The sequence below is a fragment of the Cupressus sempervirens genome, chromosome 10 (assembly GCF_028749045.1).
Source record: "Cupressus sempervirens isolate cs-2001-9-10 chromosome 10, ASM2874904v1, whole genome shotgun sequence".
Classification (NCBI taxonomy): domain Eukaryota; kingdom Viridiplantae; phylum Streptophyta; class Pinopsida; order Cupressales; family Cupressaceae; genus Cupressus; species Cupressus sempervirens.
The window spans coordinates 26046429-26069156 of NC_143127.1; the positions used below are offsets into that span (position 1 = coordinate 26046429).

General features: G+C 35.5%; 2 protein-coding genes across 2 annotated transcripts in view; both read left to right on the forward strand.

Moving 5' to 3' along the window:
* The window catches only part of LOC149532392 (Protein kinase superfamily protein), a 45407-nt gene extending 26332 nt beyond the window's left edge, over positions 1 to 19075 (forward strand). The window contains exons 7-18 of the mRNA XM_089807256.1: positions 5447 to 5539; positions 5661 to 5801; positions 5902 to 5994; positions 9882 to 10089; positions 10202 to 10287; positions 10664 to 10752; positions 11206 to 11257; positions 17493 to 17549; positions 17654 to 17827; positions 17941 to 18015; positions 18212 to 18388; positions 18488 to 19075. Coding sequence (XP_089663382.1) covers positions 5447 to 5539; positions 5661 to 5801; positions 5902 to 5994; positions 9882 to 10089; positions 10202 to 10287; positions 10664 to 10752; positions 11206 to 11257; positions 17493 to 17549; positions 17654 to 17827; positions 17941 to 18015; positions 18212 to 18289 — 1146 coding nt within the window. The 3' untranslated portion in view covers positions 18290 to 18388; positions 18488 to 19075. The remainder of the gene's footprint in view (positions 1 to 5446; positions 5540 to 5660; positions 5802 to 5901; positions 5995 to 9881; positions 10090 to 10201; positions 10288 to 10663; positions 10753 to 11205; positions 11258 to 17492; positions 17550 to 17653; positions 17828 to 17940; positions 18016 to 18211; positions 18389 to 18487) is intronic.
* A 1410-nt stretch (positions 19076 to 20485) lies between these two features.
* LOC149532393 (acidic endochitinase-like) lies at positions 20486 to 21991 on the forward strand. Its single transcript, XM_089805708.1, has 2 exons — positions 20486 to 20587; positions 21653 to 21991. The coding sequence occupies exons 1-2, from the start codon at positions 20486 to 20488 to the stop codon at positions 21989 to 21991; spliced, it is 441 nt and encodes a 146-aa protein (XP_089661834.1).
* Positions 21992 to 22728: the final 737 nt, after the last annotated feature.

Genomic DNA, 22728 nt, shown 5'->3' on the forward strand with positions numbered 1-22728 from the left:
CAACATAACAAGAAAACTTGTGTGGTTTCTTACTTCCCCTAAATGTCCTTCTAGGAGCTGCAAAAATTTCAGCCTCTTGCATTATTTTCCTTGCGCAAAGAGGTCATTTTCGGTTTACAACAACATCTCTAGACCATCAATAGGATCCAAGGGTTCATCCTCTTCTTTAGGTTCACACGTCTCCCTTTGAATCTTAGGAGTATGGTCTTCTTCCCTATTTTTGTGGAGGTTCTTGATCTTCACTATCCATCTCAGAGGTACCCTTGGATTTTCTAAATGAAATATCGCTTTCAAATATTACATCCCTACTTAGTTCAATCATTTTCTATTATGGAGTGTAGATTCTATTAGTTTTTGATGTTTCAATATAGCCTACATATATTCCCTTATTGCTTGAAGGTTCTAGCTTAATTCCTTCGTCTTTGGGTTATGTACGTATACTGGACAACCAAAGATCCTTAAATGACTTACATTCAAATTCTTCCTTGTGAATTTCTCTTTGTGTGTCTTGTTCTCCAAATTTCGACGAAGGCATCTATTTTGAACATAGATAACAATCCTAGAAGCCTCAACCTAGAAAGAAGTTCAAAGATTTTGGTCATGGATCACGACTTTTGTTGCTTCAACAATAGTTCTATTTTTCCTTTTTGCTACACAAGATATTGCTCAAGGAGGCGGTAGATATAGGACCACATAAATTTGAATGCATGAGCTGTAAGATACATTTGGATCTATTTTTACATCTATGAAATGCACCTTTAGTGTTCTTACCTAATGCACAACCTTTGCAAGTTCCTTTTAACATACCATTTTTACTAAGCTGGAAATAAAGTATATATACTATGATTATAAGTGAATATCATAACGGAATGCCATGAAGCAGTTGAGAAACAATACATTATAACTATAATCCAAAATTAAACAACAAGTATATCCATTTCATATGGAAGACAACTAAATTAACTTAATTGATTTCTACGATTTCAATTTAAAAGATACAAATCAATTCAACCACATCTACAACTATACATTTCAAGTAATATAGAGGTACATACAAGTAAAAGATTTGGGATACATACTGAGTTAACTAAATTAATTGACGGTGTGTTGTTCAAGCCTTGACATCTAGCAAAGAGGAGAAGCATTGGCATAGGCTTAACCTCCCAATTGCGGACCTTAACATATCCCCACAATGTCTTACGAGAAAGACCCTTCTTACCTTGGGATATACTAGGGCACCATAGTCCTGCCATCTTGAGCATACTGGTGTTGGAGTGTCGACTAAGCAATAGATAAGGTTGAGGGATTCCTCTGTCAACCTTTCCTCTGTCAGCTAGCACTCTCGACCTCTAGTGATCATTTATGGCAATCATGCCTCTATACTACCTTGGCCAAGGATGTAGGTGAGTACTAGACAACCCGATCACCATCGCTCAACTTGACAACCAATTACATCTTGGACAATCATGAGCTGACTTAGACTTATGCAGTTCTCTTTCTTTAATAGATCAAATATTTAAGACATTGATTAATAGTTTTCTTTTCTTTTCTCTAGCATGATTCCTTTCCTCTTCACCCAATTTTACTTGGCTCTAACGGCCTTGGGTGCTTCCTAGGAGACTGCTGATAATGATGGGATACCTTTAAATCATAAGATGTTTGTGAAACTATTATGAAATCATTCACAACTAGTACATATCAAGTTGCAAAGAAAACAAAAGTTATTTTAAGGTAGATTTGCACAACATAGAGCATTATAGGATTCCATTGGCTAGGCATTCCTTTCCCAAATTTATAGCAGTTGATTCTTATGAAAAATAACTGATCAAATACGAATGTGAAATAGGGGGCAGGCCGAAGCCTCTCAAATGCTAATTGTGCTCAATGTTAACACTGCATTTGAAAAAAATGAAGCTTTCTTGAATCGAAAATGCATCACTCATAATGTGAATAATATGAGGAAAATACATGACCTGGATACAAAAGAAAATAAGACTAGGTGCTGGTGCGGTAACAAACAATATGCAAGATATGGCTCCACACAAGTGGCTTAGTATTGCATTATTGTCTCAGTGATATGCTTCTAAAGTAAGCCTAGAACAAGAAAAGTAAAAGAGAATTGTATGAATGGAGACAAAGAATGCATGAGGGAGAGAGAGTTCTTTCTACAAGAAAAGGAAAAGAGAATCGTATGAATGGAGAGAAAGAACACATGAGGGAGAGAGAGAGTTCTCTCTACTGTGGGGATGAAAGTATAGTCCCCCTGTTGTGGTTACAAGAATGAGCTCGACTTGCAGTTCAAGAATATTATGAATTCAAATTTTAAAAAATATTGTGCCGCTAAGGGTGGCAATGCTCATGTTGGAACATAAAGAAATATATATTGTTCTCCATAATCTTTACACAATATAATGTTTATATATATAAAAAATATTATGTCATCATGCATTTGATATTTTCTCTAGGATGGTACCTACATACACATATATCTATATGCATATGTAATTTGAGAGTACAAATACTTCCGTTTTATCATTATATTGTCTCTAGATACTTACACATACAATTATATATACATGTATGTGCAATTCATAGACGTTATTAGAGCATCATGGTGGCATCATATATATATATATATGTGAGATCTAAAATGTTGAACACAACCATAGTCTCAGAAATGAAAAAGAGGTAATAGTTCTTTCATGATATTAAAGATAATAATTTCTCTTGTTATAAAGTAAACCAAGTAGCTCATGATTGTCCAAGGTAGACATTGTTGCCTAGAAATCCTTTATCAAGGTAGTTAGAGCCCATGCCTGATAGTGTGAAGATGGACTAAATTGGTGCCCCACTCCTTGAATCTTGTTTAGCAATGCTTCACCCCCTTCTTTTGCTTCTGCAACCAAAATGCATTTTCCACAATAATAATGTGTTCCTCCATTTAAATGAAATATCAATAAAACAAAATAATTGGTAACTATCACAACGACTATCCACCACAAATCTTCATATTAAAATATATGTATTCATTTTGCCAAAAATAACAAAAATCAACTAACAAGTCATTTCCCAATGAATCAATTTGGTAAATCATAACTTCCAATTCACAAGATCATGATATCAAGAGTATCTAACTAACCATTACAATGGCTATAACATTATTTTACATCTATGAAATGCACTTTTAGTGTTCTTACCTAATGCACAATCTTTGCAACTTCCTTCATGCTCATAGTTGAGTTTTGATAGACCAGTAACTATTTTATCCATAGTAGGTAGTGCACAGTAGTGGAGGTGACCCGATCTTCTATGCCAAATCTCACAAGTGCTTGGTGAATCATGAACTAAGGCTTGAGTAGGAATAGTGCAAAGTCTAAAGATGTCCATAACGAACTCCAATAACTTTAGCTGTCTTGGTGTTAGAGTTCTTCGGCCATGCAAGAACGTGGCCAGCTGCAGATGTAATAGGTATCCTTCATCTTCCAAGGTTGAGATGGATGCAAGATTTGACTTGCTTCCTAGAACAAATAGGACAGCATTTAATTGCAAGGAGATGCCGGAGTTTAATTTGAGAGAAGTCCATTACAGACTCCAATAACTTGAGCTGTCTTGATGTTAGAGTTCTTCGACCATGCAAGAGTTCCTTCTTAGAGGTGGTCATGGAGAATGCATGTCAAGCATGGTGGTTGTAGACAAACATCACATCTCAAGTGTCGTCGACCAATGCATTGGCCTTATCAACCTTTCCCATGTCTTTGAGTGCATTATTCATTGCATGCGCACACGAAGAAATCCACCTGCTATAGTGCATTATTCATCACATGTACACACCAAGAAATCCACCTGCTATGTCGATATATGCTTCAATTAATTCTCATGTAGCTTTGCACACATGGGTTGAATTTGGCACTTCTTAGACCACATTTTGTGTTCCAACCTCCTAAATGTCATCTTGAAGGACCTGACATTGAAAATTAACATCTATGCAATGCCCTAAGAAAACATTTGTCTAATAAAAATATGTACTCTTTGAACATGCTACCATGATATTGATGAGTGGGTGATCCCCAATCTCTGTCCACCCATCCATGACTAAATTTTATGTACTTGCCAGCCAACATTCCTTCTTTTTCTCCATTAACACATTTATCTAGGAATAGTTCTTATCCAAGAATTTGGTCCTCAATTTTGTCTTCCTTGGGGGCACAAATGACAGTCTTGCCCTTTCAACCATCACTATCACTTCCTTATAATGAGGAGATCAAGCCACATGGAATGGAATGCCATTGACAGAAGAAGAATTTCCCAATGGAATCATCTACACATTGAATTATTCATCATGTCAACCTGTGTGTCCTAGCCTCTGTTGCACGGGCACATGAAATAGAAGACAATGACGTATGTGCAACTTTTGTATTCGAAGCAGAAGTAGAACTGTGTAGCTGGCTTTTGTGACCCCTCAACTTATGAGACAAAGAAGTATATGATGGTACAATTGCATTGTCTTCACCACAACATGCCGTAGCCTACAAGTCTCAGCTTTGAATTTCAACTTTTTTCGCCACACCTCACGTACATCTGTACCTTTTTCTCAAATATGAAGGAAGAGGACATTAACTTTGGTAATGCTGCATTCAAATTCAAGGTTACAGAATTGGCATTTCTGCAACCTTTTGCTCTTAGATGTTCCATGCTTGCTTTATAGTGTTTTTGCAAATTGTTTCAGGGGAGACTTAGGATTGAAGGGACTCTTACCAAAAGTTGACAGTATTCTGGAGGGGCAATTCATTTTTGCAATAGCGCTTGCCATGGAACTGGCGGTTTGGCTCTGGTTGTCATGGTCCCCCTCTTAGCCTGAAGTACATAACTGGATTCAAGTATCCTCACTTATGCTATCATTCTTCATAGTTGGAATGCAATAAACATTATAAATAATTTTAAAATTATAATTCAAACCATGCATGCAATGTAATGCAAAGGACTAAGATAATGTGTTTATCGTTTGACTGGATTGACCTAAAAACCACCACTAATCCTAATGCTAACCCAAAAACTAATGGCTAATACTAGTTCATGGCATTATGCTTTGTTAGTAGTTTAGAAACTTTGGATTTAAGAATTTTAGAACCAAAAGAATCACCTCATTCACGTTGCAGTTAAAAAATAAATGAAACTAGCATTTGATTGAGCAATGTCAAATGGCTGCTATCGTGCTCCAGTTTGTTGATCCTTAATTCTTTGGAATGGTATTTGTATTTGCCTAGTAAAATTTGAGAATTTCTTTTCATCTACTGGAAAGTCAAATGCTAGATGTCTTTTCAAATTTTTTTTTTTTTTTTTTGGAGTTCTTTGAACTAGTAATATATGTTTTTGGGGATGATTAATTGAATTTGTATTCTTGTTTATGGTGTAGAATATTGATTTCTTGATTTGAGCAATTTTATAGGTTCTCAGAAAGGCAGACATGATTCGGAAGAATGCGGTGGAAAGTATTTTAGCTGAGCGTGACATTCTAATATCTGTTCGGAATCCATTTGTGGTGGGTATCACCCTCATTATTGTACCTGACACTGTATTTATGCAGATGGAATCTCATTCTAATTTAAAATGTATTATAGATTATTTACAATAGTTGCCATTTGCATTTTGATTTGTATTAGGTCCGCTTTTTCTATTCATTCACATGTCGAGAAAACTTGTATCTCGTAATGGAGTACTTAAATGGAGGAGACCTTTATTCTTTGCTGAGAAATTTAGGCTGCCTAGAAGAGGACATGGCACGCATTTATATAGCTGAAGTTGTAAGCATCTCATATTTCATTTATTGTGATTGTAGATATTGTTTGCTCTTTATCCTATGTTGCCTATGGTGATTAATGAATTTCTGTTATGCTCCTGTAGGTTCTAGCTTTGGAGTACTTGCACTCATTGCACATTGTGCATAGAGATCTGAAGCCAGATAACTTGCTGATAGCCCATGATGGGCACATAAAGGCATGTTAAACTTTCATTCTTTATGTTTTTTGTTGCAGTTATGAATTTCTTTCAAGTATATGTATAAAAACATTTAGTTATTAACATTTTGGGGTTTATATTCGTTGTTATTTAATTATCTATCTTTTTTAATTCTTCAAATATGGATGCTGATAATTTTAATGATTCATGAATAACTAATTTACGTACCTGTAATGTTTTTAGCAGATGTCACTGTACACTAATTCCAAATTGAACATAATGAAATGCTTACATTCTGGAAACCACACTGACAGATGGGATTACATCTTTACTTCAGTATCTTACTAATCTGAATTAGCAACAATTGTAATCCTGATTCATCTCTACTTTTAGAAATCCAAAATTAGTCGCCTCTTTTTTCACAGAATCTTCGATTAATAATTTTGTTACGAGCTAGCAATGCCTTTCTTACTTTCTAGAAGATTCACTGGTTAACATTTGGATTGTTGTTGTAACTGGTTTTTAATTTTCTTGTGTGTTTCATAATCGTTGTTATGCTTGTATATATGGACAGTGTGATCATAGATATCTGATGCAATTATCTACGAGATCATCTTATTTTCTAGACTATTTATTACCCCTCTTATAACACATCTGAATATTACTGACTATTTTGATAGGTTATCTGCCTGACTCATGACATTTAGATTCTTCCTTTTTATCTGACATTGCATTAGTTTTCATGTATTCAACATGACATGCAGCATGTAATATTTCTAATGCACTGGTATGGATGATTCATAATGCCGCTTTAAACATGCAACATGCAATATCAGGGCATACTTTGAGTGGGACCAAATGGTGAAGATCCATCATGTCAATTTTGGGAATATGAGTTGAATACAGTAGGAGGGCGGCAGGGAAGGAAGGGAGATGGGAGTATGTGCTTGCTGGAAAGTTCAATCAGCTGTATACTGATCGTATCTGTGTGATGTGTTGGGGCCTTGAGAATTACCTTTTTTTTCCTTTTCCCTTTGCGGCCTAGATAGTTTATCACAAAAGGACCAAAATGTTAAAAAAATCAGTTAGCAATTTCAAGTGCGGTGTTCTGCTTCACAAATCACCTGGATAAAAATATAGCATATGGATAATTCCTAAAAAAATGCTGTCAGCATTTATTAACAAAAGGAGTGATTCTCACATAACTTATCTTCAAAATGCAACCATTAGACTATGCATGCAGGTGTAACGCCCTGCTAGGGAACCCAAGAGAAATCAACCTAATATGTTACAATGTTGTTACTGAACCATTTTTTTCATCATTATTTACTGTGTAGTCTGATAGGACAATTCATAGCAACATAATTTTTATTTTCTATTAAAAACTTGTTGATTGAATAAAGAAAAATGCAATTTTCGAACTGAGGGAAGAACAAACAAATTTGTGGATTCCAACTCTATAGTTTCTTTTGATCAATCCTGGCCATTTAATTTGTTGTTTTTACTCAAGTTTTCTATTGTTGAAATTTTCCAATAAAAAGGGTTTCTAAAAGAATTCACTCTTGACAATTTTCTATAACTTTTTACCGTTTCCTGGCTTTGTCAATCTCAAAGTTGATACAATAAGTCAAACAACGAAATTGCAAACACTCAAGAAGACATGAAGAGTACAGATATTTTCAAATGAATTTTCAATCATAGGTTTCAAACCCTACCTCTTATCAACTGCTGAAATTTGAGACAATGGGGAAACCCTTGGTAATCCAAACCCATGTGTGCAAAAATGAACTACAAACCCTCTAATAAAGAGCCCAACCCTATCTAGAGTTTTGTTTCACTCATTTCTAAAAAGTCACTAAAATCCATTAATCATTTAATCCGTTCTTGCACACTTAAAGCCTTCTATAATTAAAATATTTTTTTACCACTTTATTAATTAGTGCAAACACTTTTAAAAGCATAATTTATTATTTGAATTAATAATAATTTAAGCTCATTGTTTAAATGTAACTCTAATTTAATCATTATTAATTAGATAATTACAATAACTTAATATTTAATCTTTAATATCTCAATTCTTTTAATTCAATCATCCAAATTAGATTTTAAATCAAGTCTCTTAAATTAAAACACATATTCAATTAATTTGTAATTAATTAAATATCATTATATTTTATTTTATTTCTTTTTAAATCAAATAATATTTAATAATTCAAATATCATAAGATTAATTCAAGCATCATAGTTAAATAGTTTACCAAGTGAATCATATAGCAAAAATCACATAAAAACAACATGAGCAAAACTGTCTAGAAACCAAAATCAAATTACACATGCAAAGATAAACTCATGGGTTTAAAAAGGTTAGGCAATCAAATACATATCTTTAGGACAAGTAATTTACTAATTAGGCTAGTATTGGACTTGAACACTATCTCCCCATTCTTACCACTAAGTTCTTGCGATAAGGCACGCTCATCATGACAATTCAAGGAAGTCAATGCCCGGTACCTACAACTGCATAAAAGACAAGTATGTACATATGCGTGTGCACACACACACATATATATAAACTAAATAGAGAATGGCAGAGAGTGGTGCATTGTGTAGATCCTAACTAGCAGGTGACTATGACTTCCTTCCTAAACCATATTAGGCACATCAAACAAAAATGCAAAACAAACATGCACACCATACACATGCAAGCATGGGATAAGTACCCTAAATAAATCATGAGTATAATTAGCATTAGAATTCAATATAAATAACTCATCATCATGAAAGCAATTGCATTTACTAACTAAGATTAATTTACATATCATCTTTACAAAAGTAATCATTATCATCAAATATCACATGAACTGTATAAATTATGTAATCAATCTGGATATATAATCAAGTCATGAAGTAATGTTATATGACTGTAAATCAAGTATCTCTGAAACTAACATAAACATGAAAATTGGCCTACAAGAGTTTGGCAAGAAGAACATAAAAGAAAACTACGGGTCGGCACTACAACAGGGCTCAGCATATCGCATTGTACTAATTTTGAGCCTAAGTTGGAAAGTTGGTGGATGGTGAATATATTGGATTTAATTCAATAAATTTGCCTTTTTTGTCACCAAGGCTTTTACCTGCTTTGCAACTGGAAGATAATGTATGTACAGTCCTCACATCTACCACAATTCCTGCAGGAAACAACTTACATAAAATTTCTAGATGATGATATATTCCTCTAATATCCAGTGATATAAAAGGTTAAACAGGGATGTAAATGAAATCATGGTTCAGACGTTTAAAATGTTTGTGAAAATATCCTTGTAAATGTGTCATCAATAATGTTAATAATAGTCGATTCTTTCCCATTTGATGGTACTGATTATCTCATAGCTGTTGAATCCCACCTAGTATTCATTGTATTTGCTGGATAATTATTTTTCAGTGGTCTCTCTCAATGATGAAAGTGCAGGTTCCTGTATGATGGTTTTTAAATTTTTATCTGGTATAAAAAACTGTCTACCTGAAGATAATAGTCATATAAATCAAACAAGAAAAACATGAAGATGCAGTTACTTATCACAGCATAGAAATGCTGCAAATGCCATCACCAAGCCCAACCTATCTTAATCCTTTGCCACAGGAGCCGATTGCAATTGTGCAGGAGCTCTCTGTTTCCAACATAATGGAGAATTTCCTGTGGGATTGAGTGTGTTTGTTCCTTTGAGCATTGTCTACTCTAATTTTCCTGTATGGTTTTCCAGTTGAGGCATTTTTGTTTGCTTAGTTCATTTGATATCCAAGGAACGGGGGAGTTGGCTGAATGACTTGGAATCTTTTTTTCTGGAGAGGGAGGAGGTTGCTTTTGCAACATTAGAGCATTTATTTTTCTGACCATTATGTCATATTTGCTTTTTTCCTTGCAGTTGACAGATTTTGGACTCTCAAAAGTTGGTCTTATAAATAGCACTGATGACTTGTCTGGGCCAGCAGTGAGTGGTACCATGCTTCTAGGTGAAGATGAACAACATTCTGTCACAGAGCAATCTCACCAAAGAGAAAGGCGTCAAAATCGTTCAGCTGTTGGAACCCCCGATTACCTGGCACCAGAAATCCTCCTGGGAACTGGGCATGGTCCGTTACCTAATTTAATATGATGGAAAAAATATGAGTTTTGTTTCTGTTCCTTGTTTGTATCTAAGGCAGCTACTTTACTAAAACATTTTCCTTCTTCCAATATATGCAGCTGAAACTGCAGATTGGTGGTCTGTTGGAGTCATTCTTTTTGAATTGCTTACAGGGATTCCCCCTTTTAATGCAGAACACCCTCAGGTACCATATTTGCATGTTAATGCCTCACAGATAAGATGTGGGTTTATTTAACAAGGTCTGCTAGGTCCAATTGCTGAAAATTGGACCCAATGCACCATTAAATAGAATTAAAATATTTGGCTGCATCAGATTTTTAACACTCCAGCATAAATACATGGATACATTTGGCAGGTCACTGTGTTTTTTTCTACTATATCATGCTTTAAATGATCTTTATTCTGAAGGATTTCACATATACAGTCCTAGATTTTACTGGAAATATTTTATTATTTTATCAACAGTGTCTGGGAGATTTTAATATTTACTTATGCCCCTTATGTACATTTACTAGCACACGTATTTTCTATGCTAACTCTGTTGTGTTGCTGTTTGCCAGACTATATTTGATAATATTTTGAATCGTAAAATACCTTGGCCAAATGTCCCTGAGGAGATGTCATATGAAGCAGAAGACTTGATCGATAAGTAAGTCCAATATGGGGAGGAGAATCTGATTTAGAGAAATCCTTGATACTTTAAAATTTGTTTAATGGCCATTTCTCTTCCTTGTCATAAAGTAATCGGTATCTCTTCTTAGCTCGACCACTGAAATTGTTGTTATTCACCTCTGCGATTAGTGCTGTTTTTATGGTGTTGGATTCATGGAAATTTGTCATGTAGACCTAGGCTTAAATTCTTCAGAGTAGTTTGTTTGTCTGCATAGTCAATAATGAGAGAGGAATGGAGGTTTGTCTTTTGCAACTGTATACTAACATTGGTTCACTTAAGTGTCAGCTCTTAAGTATCAACTTTCTGCCGTTGATTAATTTGGTAGAGTTTTTTAACTTTTCATCCTTGGCACAAGTAGATCTGCTTACATGCGAGTGTCATTTTTTCATGACATTTATAATTACTGAATGCCTTTCCTTATTTTGCTAGACTTCTTACTGAGGATCCAAATCAAAGACTTGGAGCTAAAGGAGCAGCAGAGGTAAATCATAGATTTTGATTTGATTTTTTGAGTAGAGTAATCACTGTTTACTAATTGTCGCATTGTGTAGGGCCTTGACAAAGAAGATTTCTAATATTTTTGATTAAGTGAAAGGAGTATGTTGCTTTTGATCAATTCTACTCATGTTTAAAGATGCATGGGAAACTTCTGCAATGACTTTAAATAGGATTATACTTGTTAGGCTTTGATTGTGTTGATGCCTAAGTTGCTGGTTCTGGTTTGGGTTCATGGTTACAGTTATGGGATACGGGTATGCTGGTACAGAATTTGTTTTTAGTGTGGTTGTAATATATATGAGATTGCAATTTCACATGTTTTAAATGTGGTTGTAAGGTAATTTTTTGACAGAATTCTCTCAAGTTATTGCAAAACATCATGATTTTTGTGTTTAAAACTATCAATTTCATACATTTCCGTACAAATCTGCAAGTTTATCCCAAACTTCCTTTGCAATTTTCAAGTGTTTAATGTAATATAAGACATCTTTATGAACATGTGTTCTCAAGAGACCTATTGCCATAGAATTATATTACTATATTTAACCCATTTTGTGTGAGTAACAATATCATCCTCAAAAGTTTCTTTAATTGAACCATCCACGTAATTGTCTAATCCATTTACCATTAACATGCTCCATACATTGTCTTTCCATGTAGCATAGTTATTTGGAGTTAAAAGTGAACATGTAACATAACCCATGACTCAAAGATGAAAGAGCACACGCACACAAGAACCCCCCCCCAACCGCCCACCCTATCTGTTGCTCAATCTCTGTTTGGTGCGGACCTCAGTTCGATCTGTCCAACTCGCTGATTCAGCTTGTCTGTGCAATCTGCCCGGATATGTGACTCGCCTGATTAGATTCGATTCAAAATCTGGATTGGGGTGGATCAGGGGTTGATTGCCTGATCTGCCTGCAAGACCCTTAACAACCTCTGATACAGTCAAATTTTTGAGCAAAAAAACCAGATCCAAATCTGAAACAGAATAATGCAGGTCTTAAAATTAAAATGACAGAAATGAAACAAATTCAGATCTGAAATGAGCAAATGCCAAGAACCATTATGAAATTGCAGATTGGGCCTTGGAGGTCTGATTTTCAAAATTTTTGCCTTAAATTTGACTTTTGCCCAAGGTCGGCAAATTTATAGCCAAAAATCACCAGAATGGCCACCCAAATGCAATGTTGAGGTCCGACTTTGCTCAAAAAGCTCTAACAAGAATGCTGATCTTGGATTTGAATTGTGACTCTTAAAAGGTTGAAGCAAGCAAAACTCTCCATTGGCTATTTAAATGAACGCTCATTTGCCTCTGATACCATGTAAGAATTTGCCTAAGGCAATGAATGCAATGCCAAGATGTTGAAGCTCAAGAGATAGCACAAACAAGATAGACAATGATGATCAAATGATAATGGATGAATACATCATAGATGTGCATGAATATATAGGGAATACATGATAACTAGGAGTGATGCTAGAGATGAGCTATCAACTATGCAAGGTGTATGTACACCAAAGGTGGATCATCCTCCATTGTGCAATAAAGTATGTGCAACAATGAGAGGATGATAATGTGATAAGGGCACAAAGGTGGAGCTCGCAAACAATCTAAGAAGCCAGATTCGTCCCTTACTGCTTGGATTCAGGTTTGGGTCGGTGGTGGTCCGGATTCGCATTTGGGTTTGCTGCGGTTTCGGGTAGGGTCCTTATTTTAGATTTTGGGCTCGCCTGAGTCCTTGCTAGAGCGAACCCACAATGAACCCACATCAAAATGGTGGGGCCCAGGGCAGTAGGGTCCAAAATGTGAAATAAAATAACACTCTAAAAGGAACCTAATAAAGAACATCTCACTCATCTAATCTCTCATGTTGAGGAGGAGGATGATGATATGGCAACATTTGGGACTAGTGGAACCAGTTTGGGTTCCAATGATGAGGCTCTAGATATAGTTGCAACTGGGGATGAAGCCATACATCCCTCATTCTTTTATGATCCATTTGACCCTCGAAGGGCATTTGATACTATGATCATTGATAAACTACTAAACACTTGTCATCTATCATTATTTTTCAAACTTTATTATTTGATGAACTAGTTTATGTTTTGCAATTTAGTAATTCAGTATATGATTTTCTTTACAATCATGAAGATAGAGTAATGAGTGAGTATTTACTATTTAGTGCTTATTGTTGACATTTGACATTAATCAATGATCAAGCAATAATTATTCATACTGTGAAATGACTTTGTTTTGCAACTATGCACGTTTCTCTTGTGTGTATTTATATTAGTGGGCGAGTATTAATGATTATTATTGACATTTGGTTTACAATCGTGAAGATAGATTAATGATTGAGTATTTAATGTTTATCATTAACATTTAGCATTGATCAATGATCAAGCAACAATTATTCATACTGTGAAATTACCTTGTTTTGCAACTATGCATGTTTCTCTTGTGTGTATATATGTATACACTCACGAACCCAAATGGGAAAAAAATTGCCAAAACCCACAAATCGGAACCTCGAAGCCAAATCTGTCTCGAACTCGAATCAGAAACTTAGCAAACAATGAGGTGTGAGACAACTGTTAGCATGAATGCTGATGATACTACTTTGAGGGAGTATCCTAAGCATTGGAGAGTATTGACATGTTGCAATCATGATTGTGTTTGTCATTGACGTCGACATGGTATGGTTTCTGTAAAGATTGGCTGAGTAGCAGATAGAGATCTTAGTCGTACAGACAATGGTTTGATTATTTGGTGATGCACGATCATGGACATGTTCAACCTAGTGTCTTGATGATGTGGTTCAATTCGTAGAGTCTAAGTTAAAGACGTACGGAAGTTGTAGCTGATTTACAGAGAGCAGTTCAGAGACAGAGCATTTGGAAAGCAGTTCCTGATGTTTGTTTGCTATCTTACATTTGAGATGTAATGAGAAGATGTGCAGTCAGGCAGTGACAGAGGACATTCTGTTGGTGACGTCAACAAGTGTGCAAGCCCTAGTATCGCACATGTGAAGTTTTGTATAGGCTATGAGCCGACAGTGCTATTGTAACTATAATTAATTATCTTATTATAATTAATTGGGAAAGTCTCAAGGCTAACCCAAGGAATTATTTTGAAGATATGGTATAAAGGAAAGATGTTTTCTTTGTTTGTAAGATGTGATGATCATTGCATAGAGTGCTAAGAGCGAAAAGGAGCAGTGTTTGGTAAATGCGAGTAAACGATCCAAGGGATTATTGGATGCGAAATTTATGATCTAGTTACAAGATCTGAAGGAGCAAAAGTCCGGTTGACAAGACAGAGATAGAGGAAGGAAGTACATTTCATTTCTATTATTTTGCAAGGAATAATACAAAGATCATTTCGACAGCAGGTTCATTGGTCTTATCCTTGAAGCTTTGGGCAGTGGGTCCAGCTGTCTTCCACAACTCCTAATAGGGTTGGAATCTCCTAACAGGGATTCAAAGTCTCCTAATAGGGACTCATATGTACTGAATGTACTCATAGACTCCTAACAGGGTCCATCCTCTAAGAAGGAACATTTATATTAGTACATCATCTTGTGGGTACCATCCCCACCGGGGTTTTCCCTCTGATCAAGGGTTTCCCTAGTTAACATATCTGATGTTATTGTGTATGAGTATCCTGTTGTGGTTTCTGATTATATTGCTCATATGGTTAAACTTTAATAAGGTTGATAATTGTGATATTAGTTGGATAACTGAATCACCCCCCATCTTAGTTATATTAGTGAATAATATATTCTAACAACAACAACTATGTGCAAGTGGATTTCTTTTACACCATGTGCTCAAATAGAATACAAACTCCTAGGTGTCTCAATGACAGCTAATATGAAAATGCATTATGTTAAGTAACTTAAGCAAAGTGTAATCAGTAAATACTTACACCAACAGATTGTTATGATGTTTTGCTAAGTTACCAGATTCTCTCCAGCAACCCTCAAAGTCTGGTTCAATCCTGTGCAAAGTCTGGTCCTTGTCTAATTCTTCCCAAATTCTTATAGAGCTACGAATTTGCTGCAAATTCTGTCACAGGAACCTGAGCAGAATTTACAGCAAATTTTGTCACAGGAACCTGAGCAGAATTTACAGCAAATTTTGAAAAATTTGCTGTCCAGTGGCCAAACCTGGCTGAATTTGGTCTCAAAACGTTTTTTTAAAACTTTTTGAAAGTGTTTTGTTTTGCCTCATTTGCTCTATTCGATCCTCACGACCCTAAAGTGACCACTAAAAAGACCAAAAAAAATGGTTTATATGTCATTTATGTATTTGTGAATGAAAATGAAATTTTGTTTATAGAGGAAATCCAAATTGACAATAGGTGACATTCAAATTGACGATTATAATGGAATTGTTTAAAAAAAGATGTGATATCTTTGAATCTAGGACGTAAAATTTGAATCTCAACTTTTGATCTAGCCTAGTTAGACATCCTCTAACCAAAACAAATAAAAAATTCAGATAACTGCACTTATCTTTTGACAATTCCTTTGAATCTCAAATTGTCCCCTTGATATTGAAATTTGTTCCATGCATGTGACCAAGCAAGTGTATCATGTTGTATGTATGGTTAAATGATGCAATTAATATCCTATTGAACTGAAACATAGATATGGTGATTTATTTTGCTATGTTACTTCACTATTAGCATAGTGATGTATGGACTTGTTGTTGCATATATATACAAACACATACATATTTTTCAAAAAACTTGTTTTTGTACAAATGAACCCAAAACAAATCCAAACCCACCCCCAAAAAACTTTGGACAAATTTCGAACCTGAATCTTGAACCTGCATCCGCACAGGTATCCAAACCGACAACTTAGATGTTTTGCAATTAATTCGTTTTTTAAGCTGTAACTTTGTATTTTTATTTACTTTATGGGTATACTTTACCCATGCACCTGTACTCAAGTCTGGTTTGGCAACATAGCTTTTATGTATGTATGTTTTTATGGATTTATCCAGAAATAGCTAGCGATCCCCCAAAATTTGCCATTCCAGCATATAATATCCGTGATGCCAATTTTGATTCCAATTCCAGCCAGTAATATGCATAGGTTAGAAGCTATGAATTTGATTCTACTGTGCTATTTGGATCCCCTAATGACAGTAAAACAGGGAGGAATAAAATAGCTATTAAACAAAGAAATAAGGTGTTGAAATGAGGCAGTGCAATGCGAACACAAGATCTATCCTGGGAAAACCCTATGAAGGTTGAAAATCCCAATCTGGTAACCAAGTAAAGTCAATTGATCTCAAACTAGAACGTTACTCAAATTAAAGAAGTAAAGATGTAATTAGAACCTCTCCAAAGCCTTCTTCACTACTTAAGCTTGTTTTTCTTCTTTGAGATACAACCATTCAATTTTTCTCTCCCATTTTGTTTTCGGCTGTCAGCGTCTTCTTATAGAATGCTGGAAGTATCGATTCACTCTACAGAAGGCTTCTTGCATTGAATTTGAAGAGATACACTCACCCTTTTGTTTTGAGTTCACTTTCATCTCTCGGGATTAAACCACCCAAAACTAGGTTCTATGGGGAACAGGCAGTTTGAAACTGTCTTGTAACCAAACTGGCAGTTTCATTGAGTGAGTTCTGGGGGTGATTTCTGTGCCTGGAACTCTCTGAACTATCTAAATCTGATGGAGCATACTCCTAGATGTGATACAGTCCAAGATACAGTTCAAGCACAAAAGTCTTGCAACTGTGAATATATCTTTAGAAGTAAATCTGGAATACATAGAGCTCTGGAACTGAACTTGTCAGAGTAACTCTGGAATCTAACATTGAAACAGTTCTACAATTTTATTATTTTAGTGATAATGAGCCTCAAAACATTCCCAAATTTAAAAGAATGCATTCTAATAAACTTAAATGTTTTGATATGAATTACTACTTGTGCTGGTATAATGAATTCCCATGGCCTGAGTAAATCTTTTCCACTCCTACCTTTTTAGGTGTGGGGGCTCTAGAACTAACTTTATACATGTAGAAATGCGTTATTGTCGATCTTTAAGTTGAGATTAGCATGATGCGATATTTTCTTAAATTTCTATGTTTGTTTTCTCATATTTTCTCATATTTTCCATCTTTACTGTTTCATTTTGGTAAGCAAATCTCTGGCTGGCCATAAAATGAATTTCTTAGTAACCACTGGATCTCTGCAGGTGAAAAGGCATTCATTTTTTAAGAATATTAACTGGGACACACTACAGAGGCAGAAGGTGATTGCTTATAGAAGCTACTTAGACAACTGAATGTTGTTGTTTTTATTCAGAATTTTCTTTCAACATAGCAAGCTTATGCAAACTGGGTATCTTTCTTTCAGGCAGCTTTTGTTCCAACCGCAGATGGGGCACTTGACACAAGTTATTTCACTTCTCGATATATGTGGAATGCATCAGAAGGGGATGTTTATTCAGCTAATGATTTTGAAGATATCAGTGACTGTGGGAGTAGCAGTGGGAGCAGTAGTTCTTTAATCAATGGGCCTGATGAAGTGGTAGGCCATATTGAATTTCAACTTGTTTATAACGAAGGGTCTGCTTTGGGTCTTACATTATACTTCAGGTGGATTTAGAGTTTTATCTGAAGATTCTTATTTCCTGTAAACAGACAGATGAATGTGGAGGCTTAGCTAAATTTGACAGTACATCTGTGAAGTACTCCTTCAGCAATTTCTCATTCAAGGTTTAACAATGTTTTATTTATCTATTCAGTTTATGTAGATTTATTGGCTGAAATGTGTTTTTAGAAGAAAGCATGCTTAAACGTCATCAACAGAAATTACATCTTTATATGTATAATTTGAAGACAGGTTTCTAGAAACATTTTACTTGCCATTTTTTCTGACGTACTAATACCATTATAAATACCCATTGTGCAGAACTTGTCACAGCTGGCATCTATTAACTATGATTTATTGACAAAAAGTGGGAAGGACTCTCCAAGAGGTTCTGATTGACATTCATCCATCTCTAAAATGTTTACCATCTGGTAAACTGGAAGGAGATTGTGCACAAATCATCAGAACCTATGGGTATTCCATGTACAATATGTAAATGTGAGCCATATTAATAAGTTTTAGATATCTGCTTAAAATAACTATTGATGGGCAGAAAATGTATCTAACGGTCATTTTATCTTTTTGTTGTCTCTGCAGATATCTTCAACTTGTGATAGCATTATTAATCGGCTGTGGAGGCATATAATTTTCTTATAATGTGAATTTCAAATATCATATGTGAGGAGGTTGGCCTGGGCAGCAGCCCTGGAGTTACATATTTGGAAAAAGTAATCAGGCACTATTCTGCTATTTTGTAAGCTATATAGTGGCTTTGTAAAGTTTTTAAGTATCACGAATGTTCCTTTTTCCTATGCATTCAAGAGCAGATATAACTCTAGAAATGGTCCTGGTGTCCTGCATTTCAAGTGACTCTCATGGTCCAGTTGCTGCTTCAGACCATTAGTTAAGCACATTACTATATGTGCCTGTCTGCTGTTGAAAACTTTTGTGTTGCTTTGAGCTACATGTATGATAAATCATTTTAGCCAAACGAAGTGGCACATTGATGACAATATGTTATCATACCACAGTGTATAAGAATGATTCTGCCCATTTAAATGGCAAGCCTGTGTGTGTAGTTGTGCATTCACTTTTGAAACAAAACGAATCGGAGAGACTAATGAGTAGCTATGTCATTTAGAATCTATAAATATGTTGTAATTGATGAATTTTTTTGACTAGGAACACTGATGGTCATTCTTCAATGGATTGTACTGGTAAAACATGTCGCAGTACATATTTAACAGGATATCGTCTTCATTTTAGACCAGCGAATTGAACAGTGATGGCCATGGCCACAGTGTAGGGTTCATACTGCTTAAATTTTATGGGTCAAATCTGGAATCACAAGGGCAACAATGGATGGAACTCAGTAGTTATGTTCAATTTAATCAAAGATGCATATCTTTACATCATCCCACGTATGGACTCCTTTGGATTGAGAAAAGTGGATCAAAAAGGCAAATATTACTTGTGATCATAGAATCCAAGAGAAGTGATTGCTCTTAATTAGCAATTTGAACCTCCACAGGGATCATGTTTTCTGATAAGCAAATAGAATACACTTGCTTAAATTGGTTTCACATCATTACAAATAGGGCACACTCGCATTTAACTTTTTAGTGCAATCGAGTATTCTGGCTTGTATGGCCATTTTGCCATTTGCTAGATATTTTTTCCTTTTAACTTTAGCTATGCTGCCAATTATATAGAAGATGCTGCCAGAGTGCAATTCAAAATGTACCTTTCACTTTGTCCATGTACATTCCCAAATTAAAATATAAACCAATTTAGACCATAAAAGGAACTGCCAGATTAATAACAATTTTGGCTTTAACATCTGAGAACGAGACAGTTGAATATTTCTCATTGAATTTTTCATTGGACTCTGATTAAACACCAGCTTGGGTTTATTGAGTATTTTTGAGAATGAATAGATGTCTAATCATAATCAAGTTATGAACTTTTCTTTTAGCATTGCAATTGCAAAGTCCATGACACGTGTAAATAAGGTTAGCATATAGCTAAGGAAACCAAGAGTATTGTTAATAGACAGAATTTTACATTATTCTTTGCATGTTTTCTAAAGAATGGTGTGGGAAATTTTATTGGGCAGCTAAATTCTTTTTGTCAAAAATATTTAAGGGATGCTATAATCACTTCCTAGAGCTAGAAAGGCGATATCCATTTTTTGTGGTGATCATTATTGTAGGGGTGCATTTGAAAGCCCTCTATAAAATGCTTGGTTTGATTGCTTGCATTTTGATGGATAGGTTTAATGAGACCAATTCCCCTAGTATCAAGAGTGGCTTGAGGTTGCCACAAAAAATTAAAAACAAACAATTCAGTTGTACAATTCACAAGTACAAAAACAACAGAGGACCTCATTTCCATTTCTATCAGCCGCTAAATATTAAACAAGATCAATAGGATATGAAAAAACCTTTCCTTTTTAACGGCTCAGTTTAACGGCTCAGTTTAACGGCTCAGAAAACGTTTCATAATCTCAGAATATGTTTTTTTCGCTTTGTTTTTAATGGCATAGAGTCTAAGAATCTGTCAGACACCAACGATTATTAAGTGAGATAAATTAAGATGAGTTGGAAGGATATGCCAATTGTTGAAAGGGCATGGCCTCATTTGGGAACAGTACAGGACAACTGTAATTTTCCGACCATGCTTCACCGTGGCAGCTTGGCAATGTAGTGAATATGTTTTGATCTAGTTGTGTTACATCCATTTCAACTAGAATGCTTCTCTTCTGGATGATTTCTTTATTGGCATTCAAGTTGTTTATGCAAATATTAAAATTGTATTTATTATGGAAGTGGTTCAATGCAGGTCCATTTTGACAAACTCACTCTCTTGCCATAGCTAATGCAAAAACCCACGTGTTCTTGTGTTGGCGTGCACAGTTGCACTTACCATTTGTATGGTGATGTGTCAAGTAGACAAGGTTGATTTCTTTTGCATTATATTGGAGAAGTGACATTGATGTACTGAGGTTGCTGTAAAATATTTCACACTGATCAGATGCCACGTGGAAATGCTTAATTACTGTATAACACACAGTAGCTCCTAGCAACTTTTACACACCATATTTCAATTTGGATGCATAAATTCTCAGAATCGGCGAGCAACAGCCATTGATGTGCATAAACCAATCATGGAAAGCGAGTAAATCCAACATTATCAAGTCAGGACAACACAATGAGTATCATAATTGGGCTCAAAACATTTATACATAAAATCTCTGACTATCTCTATTAATGTTCAATTACAAATACACAACATTTTTGGGTGATTTTGAAGGAACAACATTGACCAAACATGGGAGATGATTGTGAAATTGATTTTGTCCCACTAAATTGTACACAATCATGTGAGGACATGGCGAAAATATTAGAACATGAACGTTAGATAAATCCTATTATTTCTCAAAAGACAACATTCCTTCTAAGACATTATCATCTCCAATGGTTGTCTTATTAGTTGTTGCAGAAGGCCGTGGCAGTGCCTAGTGTTTGCCTCGTGCACAAAAAAATTATGGTTTGAGATCTTTGAAGCTAGTAGTTCTTTTCAGGTTGGAATTTAGTTGAGCATCTGTTCTATAAAATCATTTCATATGCTATATTTTGCCTTTTGAGCATCTGTTCTATATTGGAGACATTTTTAAGCCGATAGGCTTCACTCCTTGGAAGATGCCCATGGGAATGTTAGGATTTATCGGCAGTCCGATGCCGTCAAATGTTAAATTTGTAGCATCTGGACGTGGCCTTGCAGACCGGGCTGTTCGACTATGTGTGGATCCAGTTCTATAACAACGACCAATGCGAGTATGCCAACGCGGACGCTACTGGTCTGGTGAATGCGTGGAACACATGGACGAGTTCTGTGATGACTGTTCAAGCGACGAGTTTCTTCCTGGGGCTTCCCGCTTCCTCTGCAGCAGCTGGAAGTGGGTTCATTCCCGTAGAGACACTCACCTCTACCGTACTGCCCCAGATAAAGGCGTCCTCTAAGTATGGAGGAGTCATGCTGTGGGCTAAGTACAATGACGAGCAAACCGGTTATAGCTCGGCCATTAAAGCTTCTGTCTGATCAACTTTGTTTCAGTTCCCACACCAAATAGTGATGAGGCGACTCATCATGTATATGGTGTCATCATTATAGCAACGTTTAAAATAAGACTTTGAGCTCAGGTGACTCTCATCCTATTTTTCTTCAAACCGATGAAAGCTCTCAGATTGTCGATGACAGTGATATACGCACTTTTTGGGTTTCTCGTTTAAATAAAACCATAGCCAATTTCTCTCGTTTCATAGTTGAACATTGAAAACCATAGCCAATTCGAACCTGTTCTTTACTTGGAACAGAGATGAGCACAAAAAGAGTTTGACTTGAGGCAAGTTTTCTTTTCTTTAAGAGGGTCTACAAATAAATAAAATTAGCAATACCTCACACCATATAATAAAATATATATTTTTTCATTTACATCCAAAATAACATAATAAGATCATAGTATTCAACACTTTTTAATAATAATATTTGAATACAATTTAAAGTTTTAAATATATTTAATTAAAAATATTGCAACTTTGCTTGCTATAGAAATAAATTGCTTGCATTTTATGGAGAGCAGTAAAAGAAAAATAAAAGTCAACAGGCTCTTGGTCTACTGGTGAAGTTGAATGGCTCACAAAGAGTCCACCAAGGATCAAGTCTTGCTGAGTGCAAGGCCCATAGACATCATAAGGGATGAGGCCGAGATCGTGCCCCGAGCGAATTAGGCAGCGTGGATGCTCCTCAGTCCTTGGCTCTTAGCCGAAGAGGTGTTT